Below are 27905 nucleotides of genomic sequence, written 5' to 3' on the forward strand. Positions count from 1 at the left end.
AGTCACTAAGGTCTACACTATAGAGCAAAGACTCATATCCACAGCCCAAACATCTGAAAGTAATTGCATAGGGACCAGTTTTTGGAAGGATAATTATGCATGTATATAAAGTATAACGGACTAGTGTGTAATGATGATTATCCGTTAATTACTCCTTGATAGAATCATATATTAAAACGAACCACTTCTAAAAATTAAATTTTGTTGGGTAATTCATCTGCCCTTTAAATTTCCTGTTTTCCATGTTATTTGACCACTATTGCGAACAGAATATATGCCTTTGAAGATTGTGCAGCAAATAAGATTTCAGCGATTTTCAAGTTTACAGAAGGAATACATTTTACAGCATGCATAATGCATTCCTTCCAGGGAAGTGAGCCTCCTTAAAATTATACAGGGATATGTACTTTCCATATGTTAAAAGGCAAGTTGGAGGATATGTAGGGTAATTATGTAATAAGGAACAGTGGAATCTTTGCCATTCTTAATTTATTCCAAATGCTTCACACTGTTTCTTAGAGCGGTGCAATGTCTCCAGAACACTCTAACACTCAGTCGCATATAATGAAGACACTGATAGGAGACAATTGCACATGTTAATTTACGTCTAAGAGGTTGCTTTCTTTCAGTGAAGAACGTTGTCCATTTTAAACACATCATCTTCTTCAGTTCATCCAAAACATTGCCCAGTGACTTTTTCTAGAGTGAATTATTCTTCCTACTGCTACTCATTAACTAAAGCTACCGTATAAGATGGGGCCTGATGTTTAATAGAGCAAAGTGATAAGGAACATACATGTTCTTCTCCTCTAAAGCTTTTGAGATGTCCCAGCACCCAACAGCCATAGTGAAGATTGTGGAGTGACGACAGAATTATCCCATCAACTCTGTTGTACATCCTAGAAAGGATTAGATTACTGTAATAATCTTCAAATAATGTTTAGAATAAGTATATCAAAATTTGCTTTTTTGTAATAAGACAGGTAAACCCCCCATGTCATATGTACATGTGACCAGGCATGAGATAGCCTACGTTCACATTTTTGTTTAACTTTCTCATCCTCTCTACCCCCAAAATAATAAAGCCCATTGTTGATATTGAGTTATTACCTCATTGCATACCCATTAGGTGATACACAGGCTCCATCTTTAGATAAAGGAAACATAGAACCACATTACACAGTCGAGACATTGTCACTAAGCTGAAACAAACCCGAGATAGAGGTCTAACCAACAACGATGGCCCTTTTATGATGTCCTGCATAGTTCTACAGGCTGGTTTAGATATTAGAGAATCTGTGGCAACCTCGTGCTTTGTTTTGCCATTATACGTTTACGTAACCTTGAGACCTTTTCCAGGGAATACAAAACACAAACTGACATGCGGCTTTTGATTTACAGGGAGAGCTGGGTCCTGGCAGCAGGGAGCCAAACCTTTCCCTGCTCACTGGCATCCAGCATCACTCACAATGGTAAACCCATTAGCTTTGCTAAGATCTTCAGCAGGCCTGAGCGGAAAACGCGATCTGAAAGCCAGAGAGCAAATGTCTTCAAGGTTGATGGGGGGAAAAAAAAATCTTAATATAGTTTAAATATTGTGCATTTATGTAATTTAGAAAAATGAGATGTAAAAAATGTTGTGGAACATATATGCGTGATCGATGGTATAGGACATTGTTTAGACGTGCTGAAGAACAGCTTAATAACCGCGTTTCCAGCTGCATATTTTTTAGCTTACTGTTGAGGCTTATGGGAAATAAGCATTGACAAAATAATAAATCAGTATATCGTTTATTTGCATAGTTCAATTGTTTTTTCAGGTTTCTGTAATTTTATGTTCTTATGCAAGATACAAGGAATTTCAAAATTTGCATCAGGGACTTTTTGTGCTTCTCATATGAACCCTAAACACCCAGACAGCTAATGACATTTCCACCTGTCGAAGAAAACCAGATGGGAAGCACATTTTAGTGTTTGAATAGTATTGATCTTTACCAACCATTTGTATATCGTATTAGTTAAATTGTGCTTCAGGATATGGAGTAGAACGATTCTGCATGTCATATCATTATGCATTATGAAGGGCCAACCCTGGCTAATGTGTTTTGCAAGAAGGCCTAAAATGGTCCCGAATAATGCATAGTTTAATCTGATTCCCTCATATGAACTATACATTGTGTAGGGTAAGCTTAGATCTTCTTTAGAAGATGCAGACACCACAGTAATGAACAAACAACTGCATGCTCCTCATGATCTTCTGCGATTATTAAAATTATATATATGATATTTGGCACCAACAAAAAAAAACTGATTTGCAAACCACATTTTCCCCTGATGGCTAATGGGAAAATAAAGTAGCTTTTGTAGAAGCAATTTTTTGCAATTAAACAATACAGCGTTTCATCAGGTTAAACAATCTTCCTCAGGAAGCCAAGTGGGAGTACGTCCATCGGGATTTGCGGGCTTCATCGAGGTACGTCCAGTAACGGGAACCCAATCTAGTCTTGGATTTTATACCGTTTAACAAATACCATTTCAGGATATATTTTAGTTTAAGCATATACACAAGCAAGTAATGCTACTATCCGCAAAAGACATTTATACACAAAATAATATAATCTGTACTGCAAAAGTAAATATCACAAATATCAAAATTTATTGTTCAGACATTTATTACATAAAGCATATAAAAATCACTTGGTGGCTTTTGAGATTGTAATCACTTATTAAATAAATAATTAAATTTCAGGCTTCCAAGAACACAGCTTTCATTTTGTAATGTTATTAATTTTTTTTTTTATAAGAATAATATAAGAATAAAGCAATTTGTCATCCCATTGGCCTATAGATATGCTCCCTTATATAGAATAATCTATATTATGGAACCACTAAACTGCAAAATAGCCCTGGCTGAACTAATGTTTAGCGCTAACCATCAACCTCAATAATGAAAGACAATGGTCCACTTTGGTCAAGAAAACCCTGACCACTGGATATCCTGACCGGTACCTTGTTAGGTTAGGACTGCTCACAACTTCAGATACGCAGAAGGGACAGAGTTTGTAGTGTTTGTACTGCTCTCGCCGGTGATCCTTTGGTGTTGGCATCAAACAGAATTTCTGGCTTTCAAACATTGTTTTATTGTAACATCACTTTTGCTGTGAGCATCACTACACTGAATCGGTTAGCCCTGCAGACACAGGGGACATACGACTCCAGCTGCTTTGGCCTCTAGAGGCAGGGTTCGATTGAGTTTATTCATAGACTAGACATAGATTTCATTTACAAGGTATGCTGTGACGCAGAACACAAACATCAACAGCTTTACCGTGTAGATGCAGACATTCCATCTGGACAACGAAGTCTGTAACTTATTATAAAGGAGCAACAATCTATAAAAGGGGAAGAGAAGGAAACCGTTCAAGGGGCGCAGAAATAAAAGTATTATGGCAGGAGTGACACCTGGGGTTAGGGGATCCAATCGCTGCTGTGGCATTAGGGAGCCCTGGCATCTGCTCCATGTTGTCAGGTACAGAATTACATCTTGCCGAGACCCATCTGCGCAACAACATACCTTCAACCTGAATGAGGTCAAGTGGTTAAAAAGAAAATGTGGGGACTTTCTAACCAGACACAATGTTTTACAATCTCAGGTATAATACGCACCATTTACCCTCTTTTTAAGTGTCTTGATAAGGGGGGCACATATCATGCAAGATTAATGGGAGGTGGGGACAAAAACAAAAAAACATCTTTACATGCTGCCTGCATCTGTCCCCCCACCCACCAGCAAAGCCTCTCAATCTGCTTTCTCTCAGTCGCGGAGTGATGATGTCATATCCCAGCTCTCGCACTTAGCATGCAGCGAAGGGAGCAGGAGATGAGACGAGAGCCTCCAAAAAGGTAGGTAAGCTGGGAGCGTGTCCGAAGTGTAGATCTGTGCATGATGTATGGAGTGAGCTTGCATATGTGTACAGTCCTTGTGAGAACATATAAGTGAGTGTGAGTGACGCTACCTGGAACATGTACTTAATTTTTTTACCCAAAGAAATTATGGTAAATTTGTGCCTGCATACCTGAGATTCGGATTTTCTTTTTTTCTAACCTTTTTGGGTTTTAGTAGAGTTTGTATTAATATAGCACTATAAAGACTACAGTAAAATAAAACACAGTTATATATAAAGCATAAGCGTGTAACTGCATGCATAATACAATAATGTTAACATTTATATTAAATACTGTATATGCTTTTCTGTAAATGCTAAAAATTGTGGAGCGTTATCAGAATTTAATAAACCGTTATTATATAAATAATGCACGATACTTCAATATTATTACAGATGCTGGGAATACTATATATATACTTATTAATGTTGGTTCAAATTATTACAGAACACTTGAACCTAACAGTAATATGTGTTTGTTCTCTGAACCACATTACCTTTTGAGGATATATATATATATTATAATGTCTGGCGTATTTCACAAAATGTATATTTGTTATAAAAATAGGAAATCATTTATTGGTGTTTTTTTGTTTCCGGTTTAATATTATATATAACATTAAACTAGCTAAGCTCTCGGTGCAATCATATTAACTGCTCAGAATCCATACTGAGCCATGTGCCCTTACTCCATTCTGCCAATACCATTTTTTTACGTTGGCATTGCATATCACTCATGAGGTCATCATCATCACACCAATACAGAAAGCACAATCTTTCAGAAGAGAACTCCCTTTAGCATTGGTATGTCTGAACGTACCGTACATTCTAGTTATCGACATTTATCAGCAAAAGCAAGAAAGCGGAGGTGTCAGGGTGTGATGTGCTCGGCCGAGTTCCCCGTCTCACTGGCTTGCTTTAATGCGGTTAATTTCCGGGGACGGTTTTGCGGGCTCTTACGAAGATTGTCGTCCATCTGTAAATAACACATTCCAACTTTAGCAACATATGTATACAGCTGTATAAATCATTAGGAACAAATGACATCAAAACTGTCCTGGGATTTGGTTTATGCATTGGTTTTCACCTCTCTCTAGGCTAGGGATCATTTCTTTAGTGTCTGTCTCTGGGGGTACGGCTCCACAAATACATTGAGGAAAGAATAACGGTCAGGAACTAGAGTGAGTGAAGAGTCAGATGAAGTGTGCTTGTTATGAGATTTTAGCCATGTCTTTAAAACCATCAAGGGCCCACTCTGTACTCGCATTCATTTGGATTATGCATTTCCTTACTCTAAAAGTAGTATTCACAAAGTTAATTAAAGGGGCTGATGTTACAATATTACATGCCCCATTCGCAATGTAGTAACTCTGCCTCGTATCACCATATCAACCTGGAAGCTTCTCCATAGCTTTCCTTCCCAAGAAGTTCTCAGAGCACCAGCTTGCGAATATAAACTGCAGAATATTGCATAGATCATCCTCCATCGTCCTTCAAGCGGGAAATATTTCTGTTCCCTTTCCACTTTACAAATGAAGAGTCATAACACAGATCTGTACCCACTACCTAGCAGTGCCATCAACGAATCCATCACTTGTATGGAGGCCACAGACTGGCTTACATTGAAAGCCTGTAAAAACACCAATAAACTACCAGCTGTTAAAACAAAAAGGGACAAACAGTTTGAAGGCCTATTATAAAAGTGGATTCTTCAGGGGTCTGTAAGAAGATACACATCTCTGGATCGAAATTCTCTCATGAGGGATTAAACAGAATGCGTCAACCATTTCAAACACACACACCAATGGGCTAAAAGTATCGCCAGCTTGTTCTTAATTATGATGTCTTAATAACATTTAAGAATGGTTAGAGGGATCCTCACCCCATCCGCTTCTAAACATGCGCTATGGATTCAACAAAAAACAAACATTTGAACAATAGCGCTAAGATGCCAGAGAGCCCCACAAAACACTTCCAAGATATCTTTAAAAACAACCAAGCTCAATATAAAAAGGACAGCCACATGTCAAGGAGCTGAAGTTATTCTTCCAAAAGCAGAATAACGGCTTAAACACGGGTATTGTTTGTTCTACTGGAAAATATGACTTCTTTCAAATATAATCAACACAACATGCCAGATCTGTACAAAGAAAGCTTTGTTCAGATTGACGTTGCTGAATAAATCACATCACACGTACAAGAGTAAGAGGTCTTGCCATGTTTATATCTCCATTAGCGTATACCCAAACCAGTGGATACACAGCTAAGAAAGCACCCACGGGGCTTGCGCAATAACGGAAGACGCTCCAACAAATACGGTTTATTGTTGTGTCCTTTATAAAGCTTTAGTTCCAGGAAAACTGGAATCATATACCAGATAACTTCTTATGGGTAATTGTGGCTTAGCTACAATAGCCTTAACAGACGTGGAGGGATTGTTTCTGGTATGTTTCATCCGCATTCATCTCAGGACTTGTTTTCAGTCAGGCAAGTTACTTGGCAAGAACACCGCTTCCATACAAACTTATCTGCAATAAGGATAAGTGATAAAAAATACACATTGTGTATACCTGCGCGGCTGTGGGACATGGTCACTACGGGCGCTCGCACCAGGGGGTTACTTCAATTCCAGAAATGATATTTAGTAGCCATAATTGCTATACCAGACGCTTGTTACAAGGAAGGTTGGCATTCGGTGGTGGAGGACAGAAGAGAATACGTGATCACACCAAGCTCACAGCACTTTGGTTGGAAATAAGGTGCGGAACTCCAGATTAAATAACAGGTTTACTTTAATATTTCCTCTGTATATGGATTAGTGATTAGAAAACATATTAAAGAGCACTAATGACCTTTTCTATTAGGTTGGACTCCTTGGTTACAAGCTGTGTGAGTTTCTGCAGATTGGCATCTAAGGCTTCTTGGCAAGCAGGAGATGGGTCTATACAGCCAAGATAAAGACAGGTGAAAGCAGAGAAAGCAGAATTGTGGTTAACAAGAAGTGAGACGGTTAGAACAGACGGTACAAAACACACTTGTTAAAATACAGGCAGAGCTAAAGCTTTAGCAAGGAAGAGATTTAAAGCCTATGAATGTATTTATTTTATGTCACATGAATACATGCTAAAAGTACGCCAGCCCTGTCGATTCAAAATAGAAGTGAGTCAGCCGGCACCGCGCAAATGAGCTTTGTGGGCGGTGCCAGCCCCGTTCAGTGAGGAGGATGGGTGGAGCCACCGGCAGCAGCAGCGGGAATGAATCCAACAGAGTGCACATCGGGGTCAGGTAAGTGGAAGTAACTGGGGGCATGCTTGGCAGTGGGAGGCTGGGACAAAGATGCCTATGGGAGACTGGGGGCAAAGGCAAACTCTGTCCCCAATTTCCCATAGGCCATGGGACTATGGGTAGCTATTTAGTGACAAAGATGCCTATGGAAACTGGGGACAGAGTTAATTAATGGGATTAATTAATGGTAATTAAAAGTATGCACTGGTGCTTTTTAGTGTGGGCAAAGTGCTGGGGCAAAGTGTGAGTGCTGGGGCAAAAAAAGTCCTAGCTCCTAACTTTTTTAGCCGGCTCCTAGATTTAAAAAAAATTGTCAAGCCCTGATTTAGTTATTACATGCAAGTTAGAGCAGACTTTCTTTACTTCCCATAGCTGCGGCTACTGAAACCAGTAAGTATAATGCTGGCTGCACTCTCTCTGTAGCGGTCCAACTGGAGCCAATGGAAGCTGAAGGTTTATTTCTGTGTATCCAAGTTAAACATCAATGTTCGGCTAGAATACAATGGATCAGATCACTACTTATATCGACTTCTACTGGAGTTCTGCTCCCTTTGTGCTACAGAGCCCGTGCAGAAAGCATACGTTCCCCCAAGTTTTTTTTGGGAGACCGCGATTCATTTTGGGTTGGATGAGGGTTTGACACAATTGTTACACTGCAACATTTGCCTTAGAAACGTAGTCGTACTAATTATAAAAATTGTGTGCCTCCTGGGTCTGGAAGTCTGGAAGTTTTTTTTCCCCCAATTATATTTCAGGCTCTCTCATTTCCATGCTTAAAGTTATATTACTAAATAAACAAAGGAATAAACATTACAGTTTTTATTTTAAAGAAAAAGATACAACTTTAGGAGGATTCTGTTTAACAGCCCCCCACATCTCTTGAGAGGGTCCCTTAGACCAAGGGGCCATAAGCAGCTTCTTAAAATGTTAGTGCCACTGCGGATCGCAGCTATCCAGGTAAGGCTTAGTTTTAAAAGCTCTCATGCACACAATGTAGGTATTAACTATTTAATTCATGGATCACGTTGTGCATACCTGTTGTGTGCGCCGTGAAATAGCGGCTAAGAATGTTGTCAATGAATTGACACAAGTTAGTAAGCTGCTTCAAGTGTTCTTGTAAATTTACTTTGGGAAGGTGGACTTTGTAAAGAGGAGCAAGAAATCCAAATACAAAGGCATCCAAGGACGTGGGCCTGTAAAAAATAAAATAAAATTTTTAAAAAAATGAATCGTTTCTGCTCTAAATATCACAAGAATCCGAAAAGCAAGAAACCATATTTAAAAGGGACTTATGTCCCCGACACCCCTTCTATAGAAGAACGCACATTGAAGAGCTCTGAGTAACCCTAACCCGGCATTCTATCAGTCGCAGTAAAGTCAATTGGAAATCAGTGGGAATATTTTACACACGTGTACAAAGGGCCACCCAGATCCCTGCAGCAGAGCCAGCGCTGGAGCTGGCTGGAAGAGAGTACATTACCTGTAGAGCATTTACCTGGAGGGTGGATAGGCGAAGGGATAAATGCATTTGAGGGGATTATGCAGAATACTCCCATGCATTTGCAAAACAAACCAAGCATCTATCATATGCATTAAAGTGCTGGGGTCTCCCTTTCAGAGATTCTTAAATTCTTGATTTTTTTCTCCCATATTTTAAAAAGGACTCGCCTAACCCAATCTTAATCTTATACTGGCTATTTTTAGACAACCTTCATTTATCTTTCACATGCACACTTCAACTGAACCTGGGTAATAATGATACTAATTAGATTATTACACCACCTTCAACCAACACCAGGCATTTCCTTTTTTATAGGATAAAGCTATAAAGAACCAAATTCATTTGTAATAAGTAATATGTAGACTGAAAAGTGAAAAAAGTTATATAAAACGATGAGGTCAGTATGAATGGTGTGCATGCATTCACTGGAAAGGTGCCTCTAGCTACACGTCTATCTTAGCCATCTCCTTTTTAAGCGTGCCCATTTATTTATCACACCATCATTGGACTCCGTGAGAAGCTATAAAACCGCACTACTTGGCACGAGGAGTAAGGCATGAGCTTCAATCCTGACATACTAATAAGTGAGCTACCTAATAACAAGCTAAATTATCAAATCAACGCAGAATATCAAGAAGTCAACTGAAAATCTGCAACCCCGACCCCGACTCCTTCCTGCTACGGAAAGACAGATGAAGTATTCTACTTCTATTGTTTTAATGTACTGCATTTCATTATTATTTTTACAACTCACGTGTCTCCAAAAAAGAACTGTGATGATGCCAATCGATTGGACAGAAGATTGAGACATTCTTTGGCTTCTTTATAAACCTATCAATAAAAGTGAATGGCAGTGACAACATATATGTGTTGGTTCATCATCAAGAATGAATAGTAAAATAAAACCAAAAAAAAAAACCCACCACATTGTGACATGTTATAACTCCCAAATCAATGTATTATATTCGTCAATAATGGGTATTTACAGATACGATCAAATATTACAAGAGAGATTTGACAGTCCTGTCACGCTTTTATGTTTTTGTTCTAAATTAAATATTTAGTCTAGAGTAAGTATTGCTGGAAAAAAATAATTAGATACTAGGTCTACATAGCAGTGTCCGATAAAAAGAATGACAAATTCCACTGTAGAAAAAAGCCTTACATGGGTCAAGACTAAGGCTTATCAACGTCTACTAGGACAGGTTTTACATACAGTGCAGAGGATCACGCCTTAAACACGAGGTGTCTGTATGAAGAATAACCCGTGTTACCTGAGCTTCCACTTCAGTCAGGCTGTATAATGGCGGACGGCCTTTGGTGAGCATTATTCTGTTCAATGCTTCGCGAGACATCTTCCCAGGCAAGAAGAAACTCAGCGGGAAAGGGGTTCGGGCAGCGTACCAGGGACGGATCACATTGGAGTAATTTTCTGTGTCAACCCAAAATGCGTGTAACTGTGGTGTGGAGAAGAAAAAAAAAAGTACATATATACCAGGCTAAGTTAGGGAAAACTAGACCGATACGCACACCGATAAGTAGTAACAGGCTTGTTCGCAGTCTATATTCTAGACAGACTCTAGCATAGATAGGAAACCCTAAACATTCAGGGTCTTCACAGAAACCCTTAGGAATCATTGCCCAACTTCTAACATGCCACACGAAACAGAAGAGACAGAATCACACGCAGATCTTAAAAGGGACCCATGGTGCATTGTACAGTGCTACCGAATACGAGGACACTAGATAAATCAATAAATATATACTTTTGTCTCGTTAAGTAGCAAGATTCATGGGCAGTGGCCATTATGGGGAGCAGCTGGTCCAGAAGTAGTAGGTTGATTCCAAAAAGCAGCTACGGCTAAGAATAACCTGAACAACGAATTCATTTTCTGCACACTGCCAAGGTCTTCACTATGAAGTTTCTGTGTATTTTAACCAAATGAAAAGAGGTATTTGCACATCAAATTTCCTTAAAATGGATGAAAGGACACCCCCATTTCTTTCCCCAGAGAACAGGAGCCAAAGTAAAAGGGCAAGTCTTTACTAAATGTATCTTAAATAAAAAAAGCTCTTTCTCAGAATAGAAACTTCATACATACCAGGGCAGGAAGGATATTCTCCTCAATCAGCGCGATATATGCCAGGGTGTCAGACCCTTCCTTTGCTGATAACACATAATCTGCATTATATTTCTGTAAAAACCAATAGAATATGAGTGATGGAGAACATTTTCTATATCTATACCAGTAGTAAAGGAGCGGCATTTTGTAGAAGACAAATCTGCTGTGTAATATTTTGCTTCTTAAAGACAGCACCTAAGGATGAAAGTTATACCATTCTACAGATCCCGTACATCCAGGGAAACGGGGGGACATTTAATAGTTAATGGCAGGCAAGGATTAAAGGAAAAGATTGATATATTGTTCAGCGCTACAGATAGATATTAGGAAACAGCCTCCCAGTAAAAGCGGTAGAGAATAATGATCTACAAACAACAATCAACAACAAAACCCTCATACTCCCGGGCACCAAGTCGACATGGTGAATAGAAACCACTTCCAGAGTTTTGCAGGACAAGGGGGTAAAAACTTGCAAAGGCTACCATCGTGTCACGCCTCACAGCTGCCACGCGGGAAAGCATAAAGTGCCGGATTAACAACGGCGCTAAGTAGCTGTTTTCTATGAGGTAAGATGGGGAGCGGTGTATGTGAGCGTGTGCTGTAGCCTCAGTAGATGTGAGTGTGTGTGCTGTAGCTTCAGAGACAGCGTTTATGTTAATATACTGTATGTATGGTGCTGGAGTAAGGTACTGTGTGTGTGTGTGTGTGTGTGTGTGTATAAAGGGTAGAGTCAGTGTGTATTTGTGCATAAGTATAGTGTGGGAGTGGGTGTGAGTGTGGTGTTGTGTATGTTACAGTATGGCACTAGCATGAGTGTGTATGTCAGCATATAGTGTTAGACTGCGTGCATTAGTGTTAACGTGTGTACGTGAGCGTATGATATTACAGATACATGCCCCAATTTATAATGGATGAAGCAGTCATCTAGAAACAGAGCAGATAAAAGTGTTTTCATTATTTTGTGAATGTGTGTTGGTAAATAGTCTTTGTTTTTGTGTGATTTAGCTTCTGATCGTGTTTTTGTTAGCTTTCCTATTATTATGGGAAGCATACTTTAGTAGGGGTTCTTTGGAAAGTGAGATCTTCTATCAGCTTCCACAGAAGGCTCCATAAATACCTGAGAAAGATCTGCAGCCAAATTGTTGAAAACTGAGAAAACGTGTGTGTGTGTGTGTGTGTGTGTGTGTGTGTGTGTGTGTGTGTGTGGGGGGGGGGGGGGGGGGGGGACTAAACAGATTTCAATGTTTTAAATATTAGCATGAATATGGTTTAATGTGAAACTCAAAAGAGGAATAATTGTGAAACATACAAGCTTGAGTCCTTCAGGTGCAAAATACACTGTCATGAAGGGGTTAACCATGGTACTGTACAAAGTGGTGCAGTGCTGAAGGTGTATTTTATGTATTTTTGCCCCAATAAACATCCTTTAACTGTTGACTTGGTGCTAATATATGAAAATAAAAATATGATCGGGAAACAAAAAAGCCGACTCGTACATTTTTTGCTGGCTCCTAGAGCCAAACCAAATTTGTCACCTACTGCATTAAGCTAGCTATTTTGCAATTAAATAAAATTTTACATATTAATCATTTTTTTTTACTTTTGCCAATGGCACATGGTCTGACTGGAGATCATCTTAAGGGACCAAATAGCCTTAATGACTTTAAGGGCACCACATCCTTATCTAGTGGAACGTTCACCGTTTTATATATTTTTTTTTATAATATAGCATAATTGCAAAAAGGTTTTCTAAGATCGATTAGCCTTTTAAACTTGGATTAGCGAACACAGGAGTGATGGGAGTGATAAAGGTTCTCTGTGCCGTTTCCAGCTACAATAGTCATTGACATTACATTAACATCTACACTGTATTTCTCATCCGTTTCCAAAATGCTTTTCTTTGAAAAACAAGGAAATTTCTAAGTGACCCCAAACGTCTGAACACTAGTTTATGTATATACGCGTGTATGTCCAGCTTCCAGTTGGGCAACCACTAAATTCAACACTGATGCTTCTGGAGCTCAGCCCTCAGCCCTCAAACAGATGTCAATGTTTTTTGACCTTAACAGGGTCCACCACGATGAAAGGACCCATTGACGAGGATTTTCATCTGGCCACAGAAAAAGTGAATATCTAAGCCGACAGTTCTCAGAATCTCCAAAACTTGCATATCTCATGTCTAATGCTGGTCTGGCCACCACGGGCTTGATGCCAGCGTGTTCTGAAGGGGCAGGAGCTGGAATGGGCTTCATGCTTATGCAGTTGATTTAAGATCTGGGTTAGATCAGGCTAAAGTTGACCAAATTGACCACCTCTGCCTTTGAACATTTCAAATGTACCGCCTTTTGCAGCCTTTTTGATACTATAATGTTTAATGTTTTTCCTCTTTCTTACTCAGATATACATATATGATCTCTCTTATGTAAGAAGACACAATCTTAACTACATTAATTGATATAAATCATGAGTTTACTATTGTTTTTAAAAAGCTCCCTGCAATCCAGTGGTCTCCCGTGGGTTGTACAGCATTGAGGAGCTGAATGTTATTCTATTGACGGAGATTATGTTCAGGTTTCCTATTGACGTAAACGTTTGCCTTTTGCTTCCATTTTGCTTTGATCCTGATTTGATGTGGTTTGCAAAATGAGACTCTACTTTTCTCACTCCAAAAATTAAGTGCCGCAAATTCCAAAAACTCAGTAGGTTGAAGGGAACACCAGCACAGCAGATTTTTAAGAAATCCAAATAGTAACTATATTCATGTCTTTCCTACATGCTAAAACAACAGAAGTCAGTTACATTTGGGAAGTGTAAGCATTCTCACTCTTAAATCATTAAAATAACACCTTTCACTCACATCTGATTTGCATACGGAAGGAGTCTTCGTAAACTGGGGTCATTTAATAAACATTCCAATAACAAAGGGCTGCTAACACTTCATCCAGATAAGGTTATATTGTAACACACTAGAGAATTATCTTATGAGGGGTTTTGTTATTTAATATCTAAATAATTCCTGATGACAAATAACCAAATGGCAGGAGAACTCCCTTGCCGAATATGAATTACTGACAATATATTTCCCATACAATAGCTTTATATGTAGTTCTGTCCTCCAACGCCTGGCCAACTCTAGAAGCAGAAAGGGAGCACTCGCTAGATACAGGGCCGGGTGTCCTACCTGCCCCTACTGCACAGCAGAACGTTAAAGTGCCCCCTTAACGATATGTATTATTCTGTACCTCTGACAGGGAGGAACTGGCACCAAAATGGCCAGTAACTAAACATACAAAAATACATTCGCCAGGCGACACGCTCGGTTATCCTGCCCTGTCCAAAATACGTTTACAGAATATATAGGAGATAAAACCTCAAAGGAGCACAGAAATCACGTAATTTCTACCGCATACACCCAGGTGGTAACATGTGGAATTGAAAATATACATATATAAAAAGTCTTCTGGGCAGCCCATGGGGCAATTGCCCCCCTGCCAGCCCTTCTATGACCCGAAATCATCAATAATGTGTGACAATGTCCCTCAGAAGCCAAGATACCCAACAGCAGATCTGTATTCTTAGTGACATCCAAATTACCGTATTTGCTCGATTATCAGACAAGGTTTTTTTCAGAGCAAACGCTCTGAAAAATACCCCTCGTCTTCTAATCGGGGTCGTCTTATAATCAGACCTCAAATAGAGGTCTGACTATGAGACTAAGATTAAGATCCCCCGCACCACTGCAGGGGACCTGGATCCTTCTGTCTTCCCCCCCCCCATTTAACACCCCCCCCCACACACACACTTACCGGTGATTCCAATTTCCTGCTGTATTGCCGGGGCAGCGGGTTGACGTCTACGCGATCCGCGTAGACAACTTACGCTGCAGCCAGAAGGAGGTGTGGCTAGCAGCGGGGGTTGTCTGCGTCCATCGCGCAGACCTTCCCCGACTGTCGGAGATCAGAGTTCCCCGCACCGGTGCCGCAATGGTGCGGGGAACTCTGATCTCTGACAGCCGGGGAAGGTCTGCGCGATGGACGCAGACAAACCCCCGCTGCCAACTCCACCTCCTTCCGGCTGCAGCGAAATCGCTTAGACGTCAACCCGCTGCCCCGGCAATACAACAGGAAATTGGAAGCGCCGGTAAGTGTGTGTGTGGGGTGTTAAATGGGGGCATAGGGCATTTCTGGGGGCATAGGGCATTTCTGGAGGCAAAGTGCTCTGTGAAATGCCTTTTAACCCCCTTAACGCCACTCTGCCTCCTGAAATGCCTTATACCTCCCTATATGCCACTCTGCCCCATAATATGCATTTTAACCCCCTAAATGCCAGAATGGGATATAAGGGTATAAGGCATTTCTGGAGGCAGAGTGGCACATAGGGGGTTAAAAGGCATATCATGGGGCACAGTGGCATATAGAGGGTTAAAAGGCATATCATGGGCCACAGTGCCATATTGGAGTGGCAAGCCTGGGGGCAGATGGGCCTAACTGGGGGGCAGGTTGGAAAATACAAGGAAATAAAAACAAAAAAATATTGTTCTCAATCATAGCTTTTATTAAAAAATGTAATAGTTTACATGAATTAACATTTACTGGTAAAACTTTTTTTCTATAGGGTCGTCTTATATTCAGGCATTTTCTTTTTTTCCTAAATTAATATTCAGATTTTGGGGGGTCGTCTTATAATCAGGGTCGTCTTATAATCGAGCAAATACGGTACATTACATTGTAATATCTTCCCAACTAAAATAAACAATTTTTAGTTACCGCAGGTAATATTTTTCAGTAAACGATGTGCTGCTTTTTTCTATTTATTTTTCTTCGATTGAACTTATCACAGGACGTACCTCTTCAGCCTTCTGAATTCACCAGAGCTGTTCATGTTGGACCACGAGGCCTTCAAATAATTTTATACAACTCCCTACTGCCTCACATCAACGGGACCTACGGCACTAAATCATGTCTAACTAACCCATTCAACCTACACTAGGGCTAATTATACAAGAATCCAGATCACTATTAGTTTAGGTTTTCTCTATCCCATTCTGACACAAAATACATGGCGAGGAAAAAAAAAGAAAAGAAGGGAAAAAAGGGATCGTGGATCATACCAAACCAAACACACAACCTGGAACAGTTTGATATGCCAAACCTGCCTATAGCGCAAAAAAAAAAATTGAAGGAAATAATTCCCATTATTTTGTTCTCTTCCTTGGCCCTTAGAAGGCAATGTACTTGGCAGTAGCCTATCCCAAAATGTACAAGTCACACCCAATAAAATATTACAGAAAGAAAAGACGTGAATGAAATATTTTCTGCTTATATGTGTGTTGAAATGCTTCATTCAGTGACACATACATAATTGGACAAGGACAGAAGAGCAACATAAGCAGATATATACCGTATATAATGTTGAACCCATGAAAGTACAGAAGCCTTTGAAATTCTTTAAAGACGACAGCTGTTACAACGTTCCAATTTTATTATGCATAATGAAGGGGCGAGCCTGGCAAGTTTTCCTGTAAAAGAGAGGGAGTGTGCTGGCCCTGCATAATGCATAATGCAATTGGTGACTTTTAAAAAAACCCACTGATTTAACTATGATTTGTGAAAGGCTAACCAAATACTTCTGGCAAGAAAAGCTCTCCAGGGCTGGCCCTTCATAATTTAATGTGAAGTCAGTGAGTCACAGCTGCAGATCTCCTGCAAATGTATTTGCCAAATCCTGCTTTAGTGACTAAACCCCACAACATGAATACTAGAAGCTAATTCATTCACCATATTAACAGCCTGATATTGGTAAATTTCCATGCAGAACAAATGGATAAACCATGTACGTCGTGTCCCAAGTGTTCTGTTGCTTCTTACAGCATATCACAAAACATTTTATGTGAAGGTCAAAGCCTATATATAGAGCCATCAATTGTGAATATATCACAGGTTTATATGGATCTTTATGGCAGGCTTCTCCACAAATAGTTTGTATATTAATGACTCTACTAGGCATCAGGCCTAAAATACATTTAATAGGAGAGATACCATTTGAGTAATCAGTATATTCAATGAAGTGTGTACATACTGGTATATGGCAAGATAATAAACGCAACCAGATTAGGCTTGTCCTTTCAAGATCACTCCCTGAATTACAAAGTATGCTAATCATGTTTCATGAAAAATATGTGTATCTTCTTTGGATGATGTTACCTTGTTGCTGCTGCACCATTATTTTGCATGCTGGTAACAGTTCTGTATGTATATCTGCTCCAGGAGATGGCCATTCAGCAGGCTTTGTGAAGTCATGTACAAATAAAAATGTATGCCTGGTTAAAAATGTATGGCATGAGTATGCCCGGAAAGCGCACAGGAGTTGAATCCTGACATGCCGGATTAACATGTTATACATATAAGCTGGGGTATATAAACAATGTGTGGGACCTGCTTGAAGTGTCAAGTGTGACCGTGTAACAGTGCAGTCCATCACAGTAACAGAGACTCACCTGCTTCCTTAAAAAGCTTAAGATATTGCCAGGCTGGGTTACCACTTTGCCATCCGACACCAAAACCGGCAGAGCACCTGCAAGAGACACGAAGCCTTAGAACCAAAAGCTAGAATTCAGATCATCTGATTAGCAGTCAACTCAAACAAGAAGTCAGACATGTATCCGTTTTCCCGTAACACACAGCTGCGTGAATCCAGTTGTCGGGAGGAGGAAATTTGAAGCATTGCTGCCTGAAAAGCAGTTCAACGAGTTTTTAGTTTAGATGCCTGCACCCAACTGAGACATCCAAAAACCGTAGCCAGTTTGCGGCCATTAAGAGCTAGAGAAAAAGGTTGGAAATTGCTTGTGACACTTTTCCCATGAAGCGTGCTACTTTTTGCAACAATATTTAAAAAAGATTTACTTGTTGCTCTAAAGTTGAACCTTTGTGCCACTTATATTATGTATTACGGGCAATATAAAAACACATAACAGTCAAACGCTACTCATCAAGGAGAGAAGATCAGTCTTCCGCTGCTGTTGAGTCCGAATAAACTCGGAACTGTGAAGAGGGCTTTACTCTCACCAGCGGCAGTCCGCTCAACACCACTTTATTAATGGGGGGCAGGGCACACAATAACAGAGGGTCCCGGTTTGCCTTGTCTCTTCCTATGTAGATGGTGGGTAGTTGAGAGGCGCAGATGGTTCCACATGCAATGTAATGTAATCAAACTATATGCCAGACAGGATGAATAAAATCAGAACAAGTTATTTACCCTGTGCCAAGGACATAAAATCTAGGATCAGCTAATATAAGGAAGTTGATAAACACAAGAAGAGGGGGGAGAAAGCAGGAGCTGTGAGAAGGGCAGCAGAATACTTGTACAGTTTAATCAGTCTATCCATTATAAACCAAGATAATGTCCAGGACATCTGCTGGGAAAACCACAGGATTAAAAAAAAGAATCGAGATGTTCTTTGTTTTATTACCAGACCCCTCGCTTCTGGAAAAGGTCACACAATTCCTTAAAACCCCTATCACCTAAGAAAACTCAAGAGCAGCGTTCTTTCCTAACTATGTAATGTCTATGCCATTGTGTTTGGAGTTACTGTTAATTTCTAAACGCATACTTAAAGTGTAACGTTAACCAGAACATCGTGAGATATAGCATAAGGAACCAATAACGACCCAATAATCAGAAATGTTTCTGAACGACCCGTTCCTCTCAAGTTAATATCTTCCGTGATTGCAAGAAATCTGTACGGCTTAAGGCTTAATTAAACCAAAACCCTTCTTGTCGTCGATATTTCCTAAACACATACATCATCAGCAGAACGCAATAGTATGAGCAAGATAAATGGACAAAAAGACTCGTGAGTTACTAAGGAGAAAAGTAATTATAAATGTATTTATTTCAAATGACCTAAACCAGGGAACTTTATTTAAATAAATTAAGTCCAAAGCAGTCCAAAGAGCTGTTCATTCTAAATATCCAGCCAGTAGGCTATGCAAAGCTCTTGCTCTTCGGGGGAGTGGCTTTAGGTAGGGGTGTGGCTAGTCAGGCCCAGAGATCCTTTAGTGGGAGGGAACTTAGCAGGCAGTAGGCGGAACATGGGGTGGGTGTGGCAAAGTACCACTTCTCTTGCCTTAAGAAAGAAGAACCTGACAAGGAGAAGCACAGACTGCATGCCGAATCTGGGAGATTTCCCAATTTTCCTATTACCCTTATTTCACCAAAACCATGAAAAATCACTTCAGATATAAAACCCAGCAATAATCCCCCACAGAAGCAGACATTTCTTGTGTGGCTCAGTTTTTTATGACATATCTTGCCGGGCCAGCATTGCGTGAGCTTACAACTCCCACTTCTAGAAGTTCTGGATGACTGCAAGCCGATACACGTATTAAGTATTTTAATTGTTAGAGCTAATGAAATATTACCTTTTGGAGCGGCCCATGTATAATCAACAGGGGTTACTTTCAGAGGAGCACCAGCAAACCTTGCATATGCCTAGAAAATAAATGAAATGAAGTAAGGGATATGCAGATGGAACAAGCAGCACAACTATAAACATAAAACCCCAAAGATCAGAAACACACCCTCTCTAAACAAAGGCAACGGGATCAGAATTGTGAGAAGGAGAAGTATCTTCCAGAATTTGAGGCCACAAATCATAGCTCGTTATGATTTTGTTCAAAGGAAAGTGTACAAAATATGCCCACATTATCATCTGACATGTATAGATGGGCGAGGGCTAGGAGCCAAATAAGCTAAAATCGCATCCTCCTGTTCCACTTTTGGATCCTCGCGCATGTTTGGAAAGACATTTGAGAGTCCAACACTGCAGGCTGGCCCATGGCTCGCTGTGCTGTGTCAGTGCTCGTCACACACCTGCAGGCTTCATATCATGTCTCACTTATTCTACTCCCCGGCACACAAAGCTTGTTTTGTGGCAAAATGGGCACTAAGCATGTACAGCCAGTGGAACACCAGTCTACTGGACCAGGAAAGTTGGCAAGTATGCAATGTAGGGCTGCAACAACTAATCGATAAAATCGATAATAATCGATAATGAAATTCGTTGGCAACGAATTTCATTATCGATTAGTTGAATCGATTATTATCGATTATAAAATGAGGGTTTTTTCAGAGCAAACGCTCTGAAAAATCCCCCTCATTATATAATCCGTTTAGTCTGACTCACCGTCTCACAGCAGCAGCTCCTACTTACTCCCCCTCCCTGTAATCACTGTGACAACTGGCCCCGCCCCTTCCTTCTCCAGGCCAGAACCACATGGCTGTGACACTCATCTAACTGTAAGTATATATATATATGTATGTGTATATATATATGTGTATATATGTATGTGTATATATATATGTTATATATATATATATATATATATTTGGGCTACTGAAAGTTAGGGGAGGTGGGGGTTAATTTAGGGGCAGTTATGGTTAGTGGGGTGTTTAGGGTTAATTTAGGGGCAGTTATGGTTAATTGGGTGTTTAGGGTTAATTTAGGGGCAGTTATGTTAATAGGGTGTTTAGGGTTAATTTAGGAGCAGCTGTGGTTAATGGGGTGTTTGGGGTTAATTTGAGGCAGTTGTGGTTAATGGTGTGTTTAGGGTTAATTTAGGGGATGCTGTGGTTGATGGGGTCTTTAGGGTTAATTTAGGGGATGCTGTGGTTAAGGGGGTGTTAAGGGTTAATTTAGGGGCAGTTATGGTTAATGGGGAGTTTAGGGTTAATTTAGGGGAATCTAAATCCTGGGGGCAGTAAAGTGACATATCTGGGGGTATAAGGCATATACAGTATATAAGGCATATGTGGGGAGGGCAGTGTGGCATGTCTGGGGAGGACGGAGTGGTGTATCAGGGTGTATAAGGCATATCTGGGGGTAGAGTGGCATATCTGGGGGTAGAGAAGTGGCATGTCTGGTAGGCAGGGTGGCATGTCTGGGGAGGATGGAGTGGGGTATCAGGGGATATAAGGCGTATCGGGCACAGTGGCAGATGTGGGAGGCAGCGTGGAGTGGCAGATGTGGGAGGCAGCGTGGCATATGTGGGAGGCAGCGTGGCATATGTGGGAGGCATTGTGGAGTGGCAGATGTGGGAGGCAGCATGGCGTGGCATATGTGGGGAGGGCAGTGTGGCATGTCTGGGGAGGATGGAGTGGTGTTTCAGGGGGTATAAGGCGTATCAGGCACAGTGGCATGTGGGGGGTAGAGTGGAGTGGCAGATGTGGGAGGCAGCGTGGCGTGGCAGATGTGGGAGGCAGCGTGGAGTGGTATATGTGGGAGGCAGCGTGGCGTGGCAGATGTGGGAGGCAGCGTGGAGTGGCAGATGTGGGAGGCAGCGTGGAGTGGCAGATGTGGGAGGCAGCGTGGCATATGTGGGAGGCATTGTGGAGTGGCAGATGTGGGAGGCAGCATGGCGTGGCATATGTGGGGAGGGCAGTGTGGCATGTCTGGGGAGGATGGAGTGGTGTTTCAGGGGGTATAAGGCGTATCAGGCACAGTGGCATGTGGGGGGTAGAGTGGAGTGGCAGATGTGGGAGGCAGCGTGGCGTGGCAGATGTGGGAGGCAGCGTGGCGTGGCAGATGTGGGAGGCAGCGTGGAGTGGCAGATGTGGGAGGCAGCGTGGAGTGGCAGATGTGGGAGGCAGCGTGGAGTGCTGTCGTAGGCAGCGTGGCATATGTGGGGGGGCAGCATGGCATGTCTGGGAGGCAGCGTAGCAAGCCTGGGCTCAAATGTGCATATATTGGGGGGCTGGTTGGGAAATAAAGACAAGAAATGTATTATCAAAGTTTTTTTATTCTGCTGTTTGTATTTAACATCATTTGTTTAGTAAATTATTTTAAATAAATGAAAATTTTACATTCATTTTTTTTATCCGATTAATCGATTAATCGAAAAAATAATCGGCCAACTAATCGATTATTAAAATAATCGTTAGTTGCAGCCCTAATGCAATGTGCTACACACAAAGCTTTAATACTGCATCAGGAGGGGAAATTCCCAACTGAATCAGGAATACTTTGGCAGATTCCAGCTGAAAACATTTCAAGGTCTATGACAGGACTCGATGTATTATCCTGAGCCCTAGTAATATAATTGCTATGTTCTATTCTACTTGTTATGTACTGGACATAACGTATGATGCCATTGTATACAATAAATAATATTTAAGAAGGGCTCTGGAAACAACCTGAATACATAAAAATAATCAAAAATGTGTTTATAAATGACATCGTGAAAATAAATTCAATCACCCATCCCGCAATTGTGTAAGTGGGTTACATAGCAAAATGTCAAAGGGTTAAACAGAGAAGACCCTGCTTCTAGCCATTTGAAATGTTGGCAGGTATGGGGGCATTACAGCTCTATAACATCCCCGCAAATATTCCCACCAACATGTAACAAAGGAAAGGAAAACACTTATCAGAACGAGACAAACATGGACTTTCCACCAAGTCAACCTTCACAGCATTTTCTTGGGATCTCATAAAATACGACATTAAGCAATAAGCTTCTCTATGGTTTAACAATTAACATACTTCCATACAAAGTGTTCCGTTCTTCCCTGCGTGCGGGGACTTGTTTTGCGTTTATTGCATTTGAGTATCACTTCCCAAAACAGACATTAACCGGAATACGCGGTAATGATTTTGAGAAGCCACAATAGTCTGCGATTCAAAGTTATACAGAAAGTGTGAAATAATGTAGAAGCCTGCGAAGGGAAACGTTAAGAAAAAGCAACAGCCAAAAATCTGGACAGCGTTTACTGTAAAAAGCTGTAACAAATCAGAGTCAGCCATCGTAACCGCACACAAACGAGCTTAACAAACCGGCATCTCTACTCTGGTTCTGATGAGTTTGTCCATGTAGAGTACCACATCCCGGGTCGTTTTTTGTTTTTTCTGACACTGGTGAGAATAACTGGTTCCTGGCCGAAAACGCAATCACTACCGGCACATGATGGCCGCAGGGTGCCTTTAACTACATTCATAGAAAACGTCTAGCTCTTCCTAAGCATAATGAAGTCATTGAGGTCATCTGATCTCCGACCGCAAACATCACTTTCTTGTCCTTTCTATGTGATAGCGGAATACGAGGATAAGATTACCAGATTCAAAATGCTTCCTTCTTAAGCCGTGTTGGGGGAACATTTGGATCTACAGGGAAAACATCTCAGGTAACAGCACCCTGTTCGTTACAAGGCAGGTTATGTCACTCATTTACTATTTCAATTCTGGTATAAATCTGTCCAAGAGGCAGGTATGTGTTAAAAAAATTAAATAGTTAAACAAAACCAAGCTATAGCACACAAAATAGGTACTATATGGATTAGATGTATACATCCTAAAAGCAGCACTAAGGTTTCGATAAGGCCAAAGACACATGCAGCCAAGAGGTACAAGTATGTTACAGAGGCATGTACACCTACCCTCCTCTAGCTATTGTCTGGTGTAAGCCCCATCATCCTCAGCCTCATCCAAGTCTAGGCTTCTGGTCACTTGTTCTGCTGAGAACACCAAGCCACCAAAAACTGGCAACAGCTTTTGTGCCTTATTTACACTCACTGGCCACTTTATTAGGTTCACCTGTTCCAATTGCTTATTAACACAAATAGCTAATCAGCCAATCCTATGGAAGCAACTCAATGCATTTAGGCATGTAGACGTGGTTAAGACAACTTGCTGAAGTTCAAACCAAGCATCAGATGGGGGAAGAAAGGGGATTTAAGTGACTTTGAACATGGCATGGTTGTTGGTGCCAGACGGGCTGGTCTGAGTATTTCAGAAACTGCTGATCTACTGGGATTTTCACGCACAACCATCTCTAGGGTTCGCAAAGATTGGTCTGAAGAAGAGAAAATATCTAGTGAGCGGCAGTTGTGTGGACGAAAATGCCTTGTTGATGTCAGAGGAGAATGGGCAGACAGGTCCAAAATAACAGAAAAGGCAACAGTAACTCAAATAACCACTCGTTACAACCAAGGTATGCAGAATACTCTCTCTGAACGCAACATGTGGAACCTTGAAGCAGATGGGCTACAGCAGCAGAAGACCACACCGGGTGCCACTCGTCAGCTAAGAACACGAAACTGAGGCTACAATTTGCACAGAATCACCAAAATTGGACAATTGAAGACTGGAAGTCGGTTGCCTGGTCTGATGATTCTCGATTCCAGCTGCGACATTCAGATGGCAGGGTCAGACTGTGGTCTAAACAACATGAAAGCATGGATCCATCCTGCCTTGTATCAAAAGGTTCAGGCTGGTGGTGGTGCAACGGTGTGGGGGACATTTCCTTGACACACTTTGGGCCCCTTAATACCAATTGAGCATCGTTTAAAACGTGACAGTTTAAACATATTGTTGCTGACCATGATCATCCCTTTATGACCACAGTGTACCCATCCTCTTCCAGCAGGATAATGCACCATGTCACAAAGCTCACATCATCTCAAACTGGTTTCTTGAACATGACAATGAGTTCACTGAACTCCAACGGCCTCCACAGTCACCAGATCTCATAACAGTAGAGCACCTTTGGGATGTGGTGGAACGGGAGATTCGCATCATGGATGTGTAGCCGACAAATCTGAAGCAACTGGGTGATGCCATCATGTCCATACGGACCAAAATCTCTGAGGAATGATTCCAGCATCTTGTAGAAAAGATATCACAAAGAATGAACGCAAGGTGTACCTAATAAAGTGGCCAGTGAGAGTATGTATTTGTACTATTTAATAACGCCGGTCCATTCAAAAGTGCGTATTAACAGGCTGGGCACAGCTGGCGTCCCAGAGTAAGTAGCCTTCTTCATTCAGAGGCATGGAAAGGGAGATAAGAAAATGCCAACATGCTGCGAAGCAACTTACCCAACTTGGTAAAAAGAGGAAATTATTGCTCATTTGGAAGCCATTTTTGCCACTCGATTCAATGAACCCACTGAGACAGCTTTAATACACGCGGCAGGTGCTGCATTGGGATAGGCATCACATTGGCCGACCCCTGTCTTTCGGAATAAAGCATTTCCCTTTGAAATGTCTGATTTTTTGTACTGGGCCTTCTTCTTGACTTCAGAAAGCCAGCCAACTGGCCCGCCGCGCATGCATAGACATTCACGTCCCCAATGTATCCTCCTGCATTCAGAAATAAAGCACCGTATGCTTCTAAATACCTTAGGGCAGGCAAGAGCGTGGCGGGGGGCAGTTTCACATAGACAGGTCACACAAATCACCCAGACCTGATACCAACGCAGTAACTACAGCGCTTTCAGCTGCCAAACGGTAGGGCAGATCGAGAAGATGCCTCTATCAATCCCAGTGAGGATTTTTTTTTTTTTAAAATAACTTTTGACTCTAAAGACATTCTTTAAAGTACAAAGGCACGTTAATAAAAGGGAGCAGTCCTCAGATTAAGCTGCCCAAGTGCGTATCTACGCGTCAATAATCACAGGATCTCCAGAAAAAAAAAATCAATCATTAGCATAAAGGGTAAGGAGATCGCAGCATCGTCGCAGCAGCCAACACGCTGTATACTCCTTTTATTAAACCCACCACAGCACATACATGAGCCAAACACACAACATGTAAGAAGGAGTTACAGAATTACCACTTTCTGCTACTGGGGGATTTAATACGGTAGAGAACCTTAATGGGGCTGGCTGCAGAACGGATGCAGATCTACAACTAAAATGATTTTACATGTGTGTGATTATATATATATATATATATATATAAATATATATATCATAGAGGCCGTCATTTTCTCGCTGATGTACATCGGTTTGATCAAACAGTGCGTTATGTGACTTCCTCCATCTTATTGCACAGCAATATACGGTATTACATTCAATGTAAAAGAGTAACAGGTAAAAGAATACAGGACGCAGCAACACTTGCCGGAGCAAATCCAATGAATGAACCAGCCATCGTTACTCCAGCCATCAGAAAGTACCCGGTACCGGTACATTCACATATTGGGGTCAATGCTGGAAACCAGTGCGTGGAATACCCCCATATACTCCTTCTAGATATTTATTATAAAAGGATGGACAGCAAACACATTCTATCTTCTGAGGACAGATCTCACTACTCTCAGCCAGCCACTAGGAGTTCACTTAGCAGGAGGCTCATCTGAATGTAATTTACTGTAGTTACAAATGGCGGTAATTTGAAGCTGTCTTTGCATTACCTGGCAGCCATTATTTGGAGTTTCTAATGAGTGACCTGATCAAGATGCTTTCACTTGTTAACACTTCATGCGGGAGGCTGTGGGATGAGGATCACGCACTGCATGCCAGTCCAGAGGGGCCAACATATGGCCGGTGCGGTACTGACCGGACACGGTGTGATGTGCCTAACGCTGCAGATGGCTGTCGGTATACTGGGCACTACCTGCCTGCGCAGCCCCATCCGCCTGTACTGAAATTAACCTTTAGGGGGCTGGAGGTTGCAGCGCATTTCTTTGCACTACGTCACAACACCTGCCGTGCTAAGGGTTAAACGGAGGGCAGTGAAAGTGCTGAATCCCATCGTGCAGCTCCTTACCAACACAACCAAGCACTCGGGGTGCACGGAGGGAAGCCCCCAGTCACCGCCCCAGCACATGAGCTCCATCACAGGGGTCTGACGGCGGCAAACCGGCTGCTGGCGGCTCACATCAGCCCGGAATTTCCTGCCTGAGACGCTCCTGAGGAGGAGACGCAGGGAGACTGGCTAAACCACGCCCACACTGTCAATCAGGCCGCGGCAACTAACCATCCTACGCCTTCTGCTGCAGTCACGCCCACGTCGCTAATATAAAGCATGTAGAGCAGTCAGTCGCTGTCACAGCGTTGAGTTAACGGTGTCAGGCTGTCGGCACGAAAGAGAAATAATGTGTTTTAATTATATAAATGTAACGCATTTGCTGCCTGTTACATTCGCTTTATTGACGATTTTAGGGAAGTGCTGTGGAACGCTGATTCATTCCTTATGATGTTGAACAGAGCCGGCCTTAAGTGTTTTGGTGCCCTGTGCGGACTACTCCTCTGGCGCCCCCATCTCCCAAAAAAAGAAAGGAAAAAATCTCCCCCCTCTGCCCCTTCTCACTATCTACTCCACTCCTTCCCCTTCTCACTATCTAACCCCTCTCCCTATCCTTACCTTGTTGCCGGAGTCCTGCGGTGGGAGCGGGAGGCGTCCGTCTTCCCGCTCTGCCGTGGTGCGCGTTTCACAGCTGAGCGCCAGAATAATTTACGGCTCTCAGCATGAAACGCCGGCACCACAGTGGAGAGTGAGGGGCACCGAGCGGTTGCTGAAAACTTCACGAGCAACCACTCGCCACCCCTGCCCGGGACTTAAATTAAAACAACGTTTTTTTTGCTTTAACTTTACTTAACATCCTCCATGTTAAATAAAGTTAAAAAAAACTTTATTTAACATGGAGGATGTTATAGAAAGTTCAAAAAACAAACAAAAAAACCCTGATGTTTTAATTTAAGTCCCGGGCAGGCGCCCCTGTTGCCATGGCGCCCTGTGCAGCCGCACAGGTCGCACACCCCTAAGGCCGGCCCTGATGTTGAAGCAGCTTTAGAGCTTTAAGGCCTGCTGACCTAGGTATGGCCGACGGCTGGATATGCGCAGCCACATGCGATGCTTTTATGTTCAGGTAGCGTGCAGCTGGCCATATCTAGCCAATGATCCAGCCCAAGCCTCCTTTAGACGTAAAAAAAAATCCAAAGCAAAGTATTAGGGGTGCTGTTGGCAAACAGGGCCACGTTAATCAGCAGGCAAAATGGGCACATTTCCAGGGCTCACCAGCAACAGGGGGCCTGCCAGACCTGGCCCTTATATGGGTGTCAGTGGGTCCATGGGACCCAAGTAGCACTTTGACAAGATTGGCAGTTTACAGCCACAAGCCATGTTCTTTTGGGATTCTTGAAGAAAGAAAAATGTTTGTACCGCGTGGATTTGTGTGTGTGTGTGTATGGGGCTGGATATGTTAGCTTGTATGAGCATTGATGTGTAAGTGTGTGTATGAGCATGGATGTGTGTGTGTGTGAGGTTGGGTGTGTA

At 41.8% G+C, this 27905-nt stretch overlaps 1 protein-coding gene across 2 annotated transcripts; it reads right to left on the minus strand.

Annotated features, from left to right (window-relative positions):
* Window positions 1-1775: 1775 nt before the first annotated feature.
* MTX3 (metaxin 3) lies at window positions 1776-26535 on the minus strand. Of its 2 annotated transcripts, XM_053447997.1 has the most exons (10): window positions 26397-26535; window positions 19274-19343; window positions 17350-17426; window positions 10833-10925; window positions 10005-10187; window positions 9485-9561; window positions 8265-8422; window positions 6797-6885; window positions 4765-4920; window positions 1776-1936 (listed from the first exon to the last, which is right to left on the minus strand). In XM_053447997.1, the coding sequence occupies exons 1-9, from the start codon at window positions 26463-26465 to the stop codon at window positions 4816-4818; spliced, it is 921 nt and encodes a 306-aa protein (XP_053303972.1). In that variant the 5' UTR covers window positions 26466-26535; the 3' UTR covers window positions 1776-1936; window positions 4765-4815. The 2 variants fall into 2 exon arrangements, with proteins under 2 accessions (XP_053303972.1, XP_053303973.1); XM_053447998.1 differs by lacking the exons at window positions 1776-1936; window positions 6797-6885 and having other exon boundaries at window positions 4771-4920.
* Between the last annotated feature and the right edge of the window lie 1370 nt (window positions 26536-27905).

The sequence above is a fragment of the Spea bombifrons genome, chromosome 1 (genome assembly GCF_027358695.1).
Source record: "Spea bombifrons isolate aSpeBom1 chromosome 1, aSpeBom1.2.pri, whole genome shotgun sequence".
NCBI lineage: Eukaryota > Metazoa > Chordata > Amphibia > Anura > Pelobatidae > Spea > Spea bombifrons.

What these genes read in the sequence shown, in the direction of transcription:
- MTX3 (XM_053447997.1), bottom strand. Translation starts at nt 26,465, where the DNA reads ATGGAGCTCATGTGCTGGGGCGGTGACTGGGGGCTTCCCTCCGTGCAC. An exon ending in TACATGGGCCGCTCCAAAAG is followed by an intron (nt 17,427 to 19,273) that starts GTAATATTTCAT and finishes TGTCTCTTGCAG; the next exon opens with GTGCTCTGCCGGTTTTGGTG. An exon ending in CAGTTCTTTTTTGGAGACAC is followed by an intron (nt 8,423 to 9,484) that starts GTGAGTTGTAAA and finishes TATTTTTTACAG; the next exon opens with GCCCACGTCCTTGGATGCCT.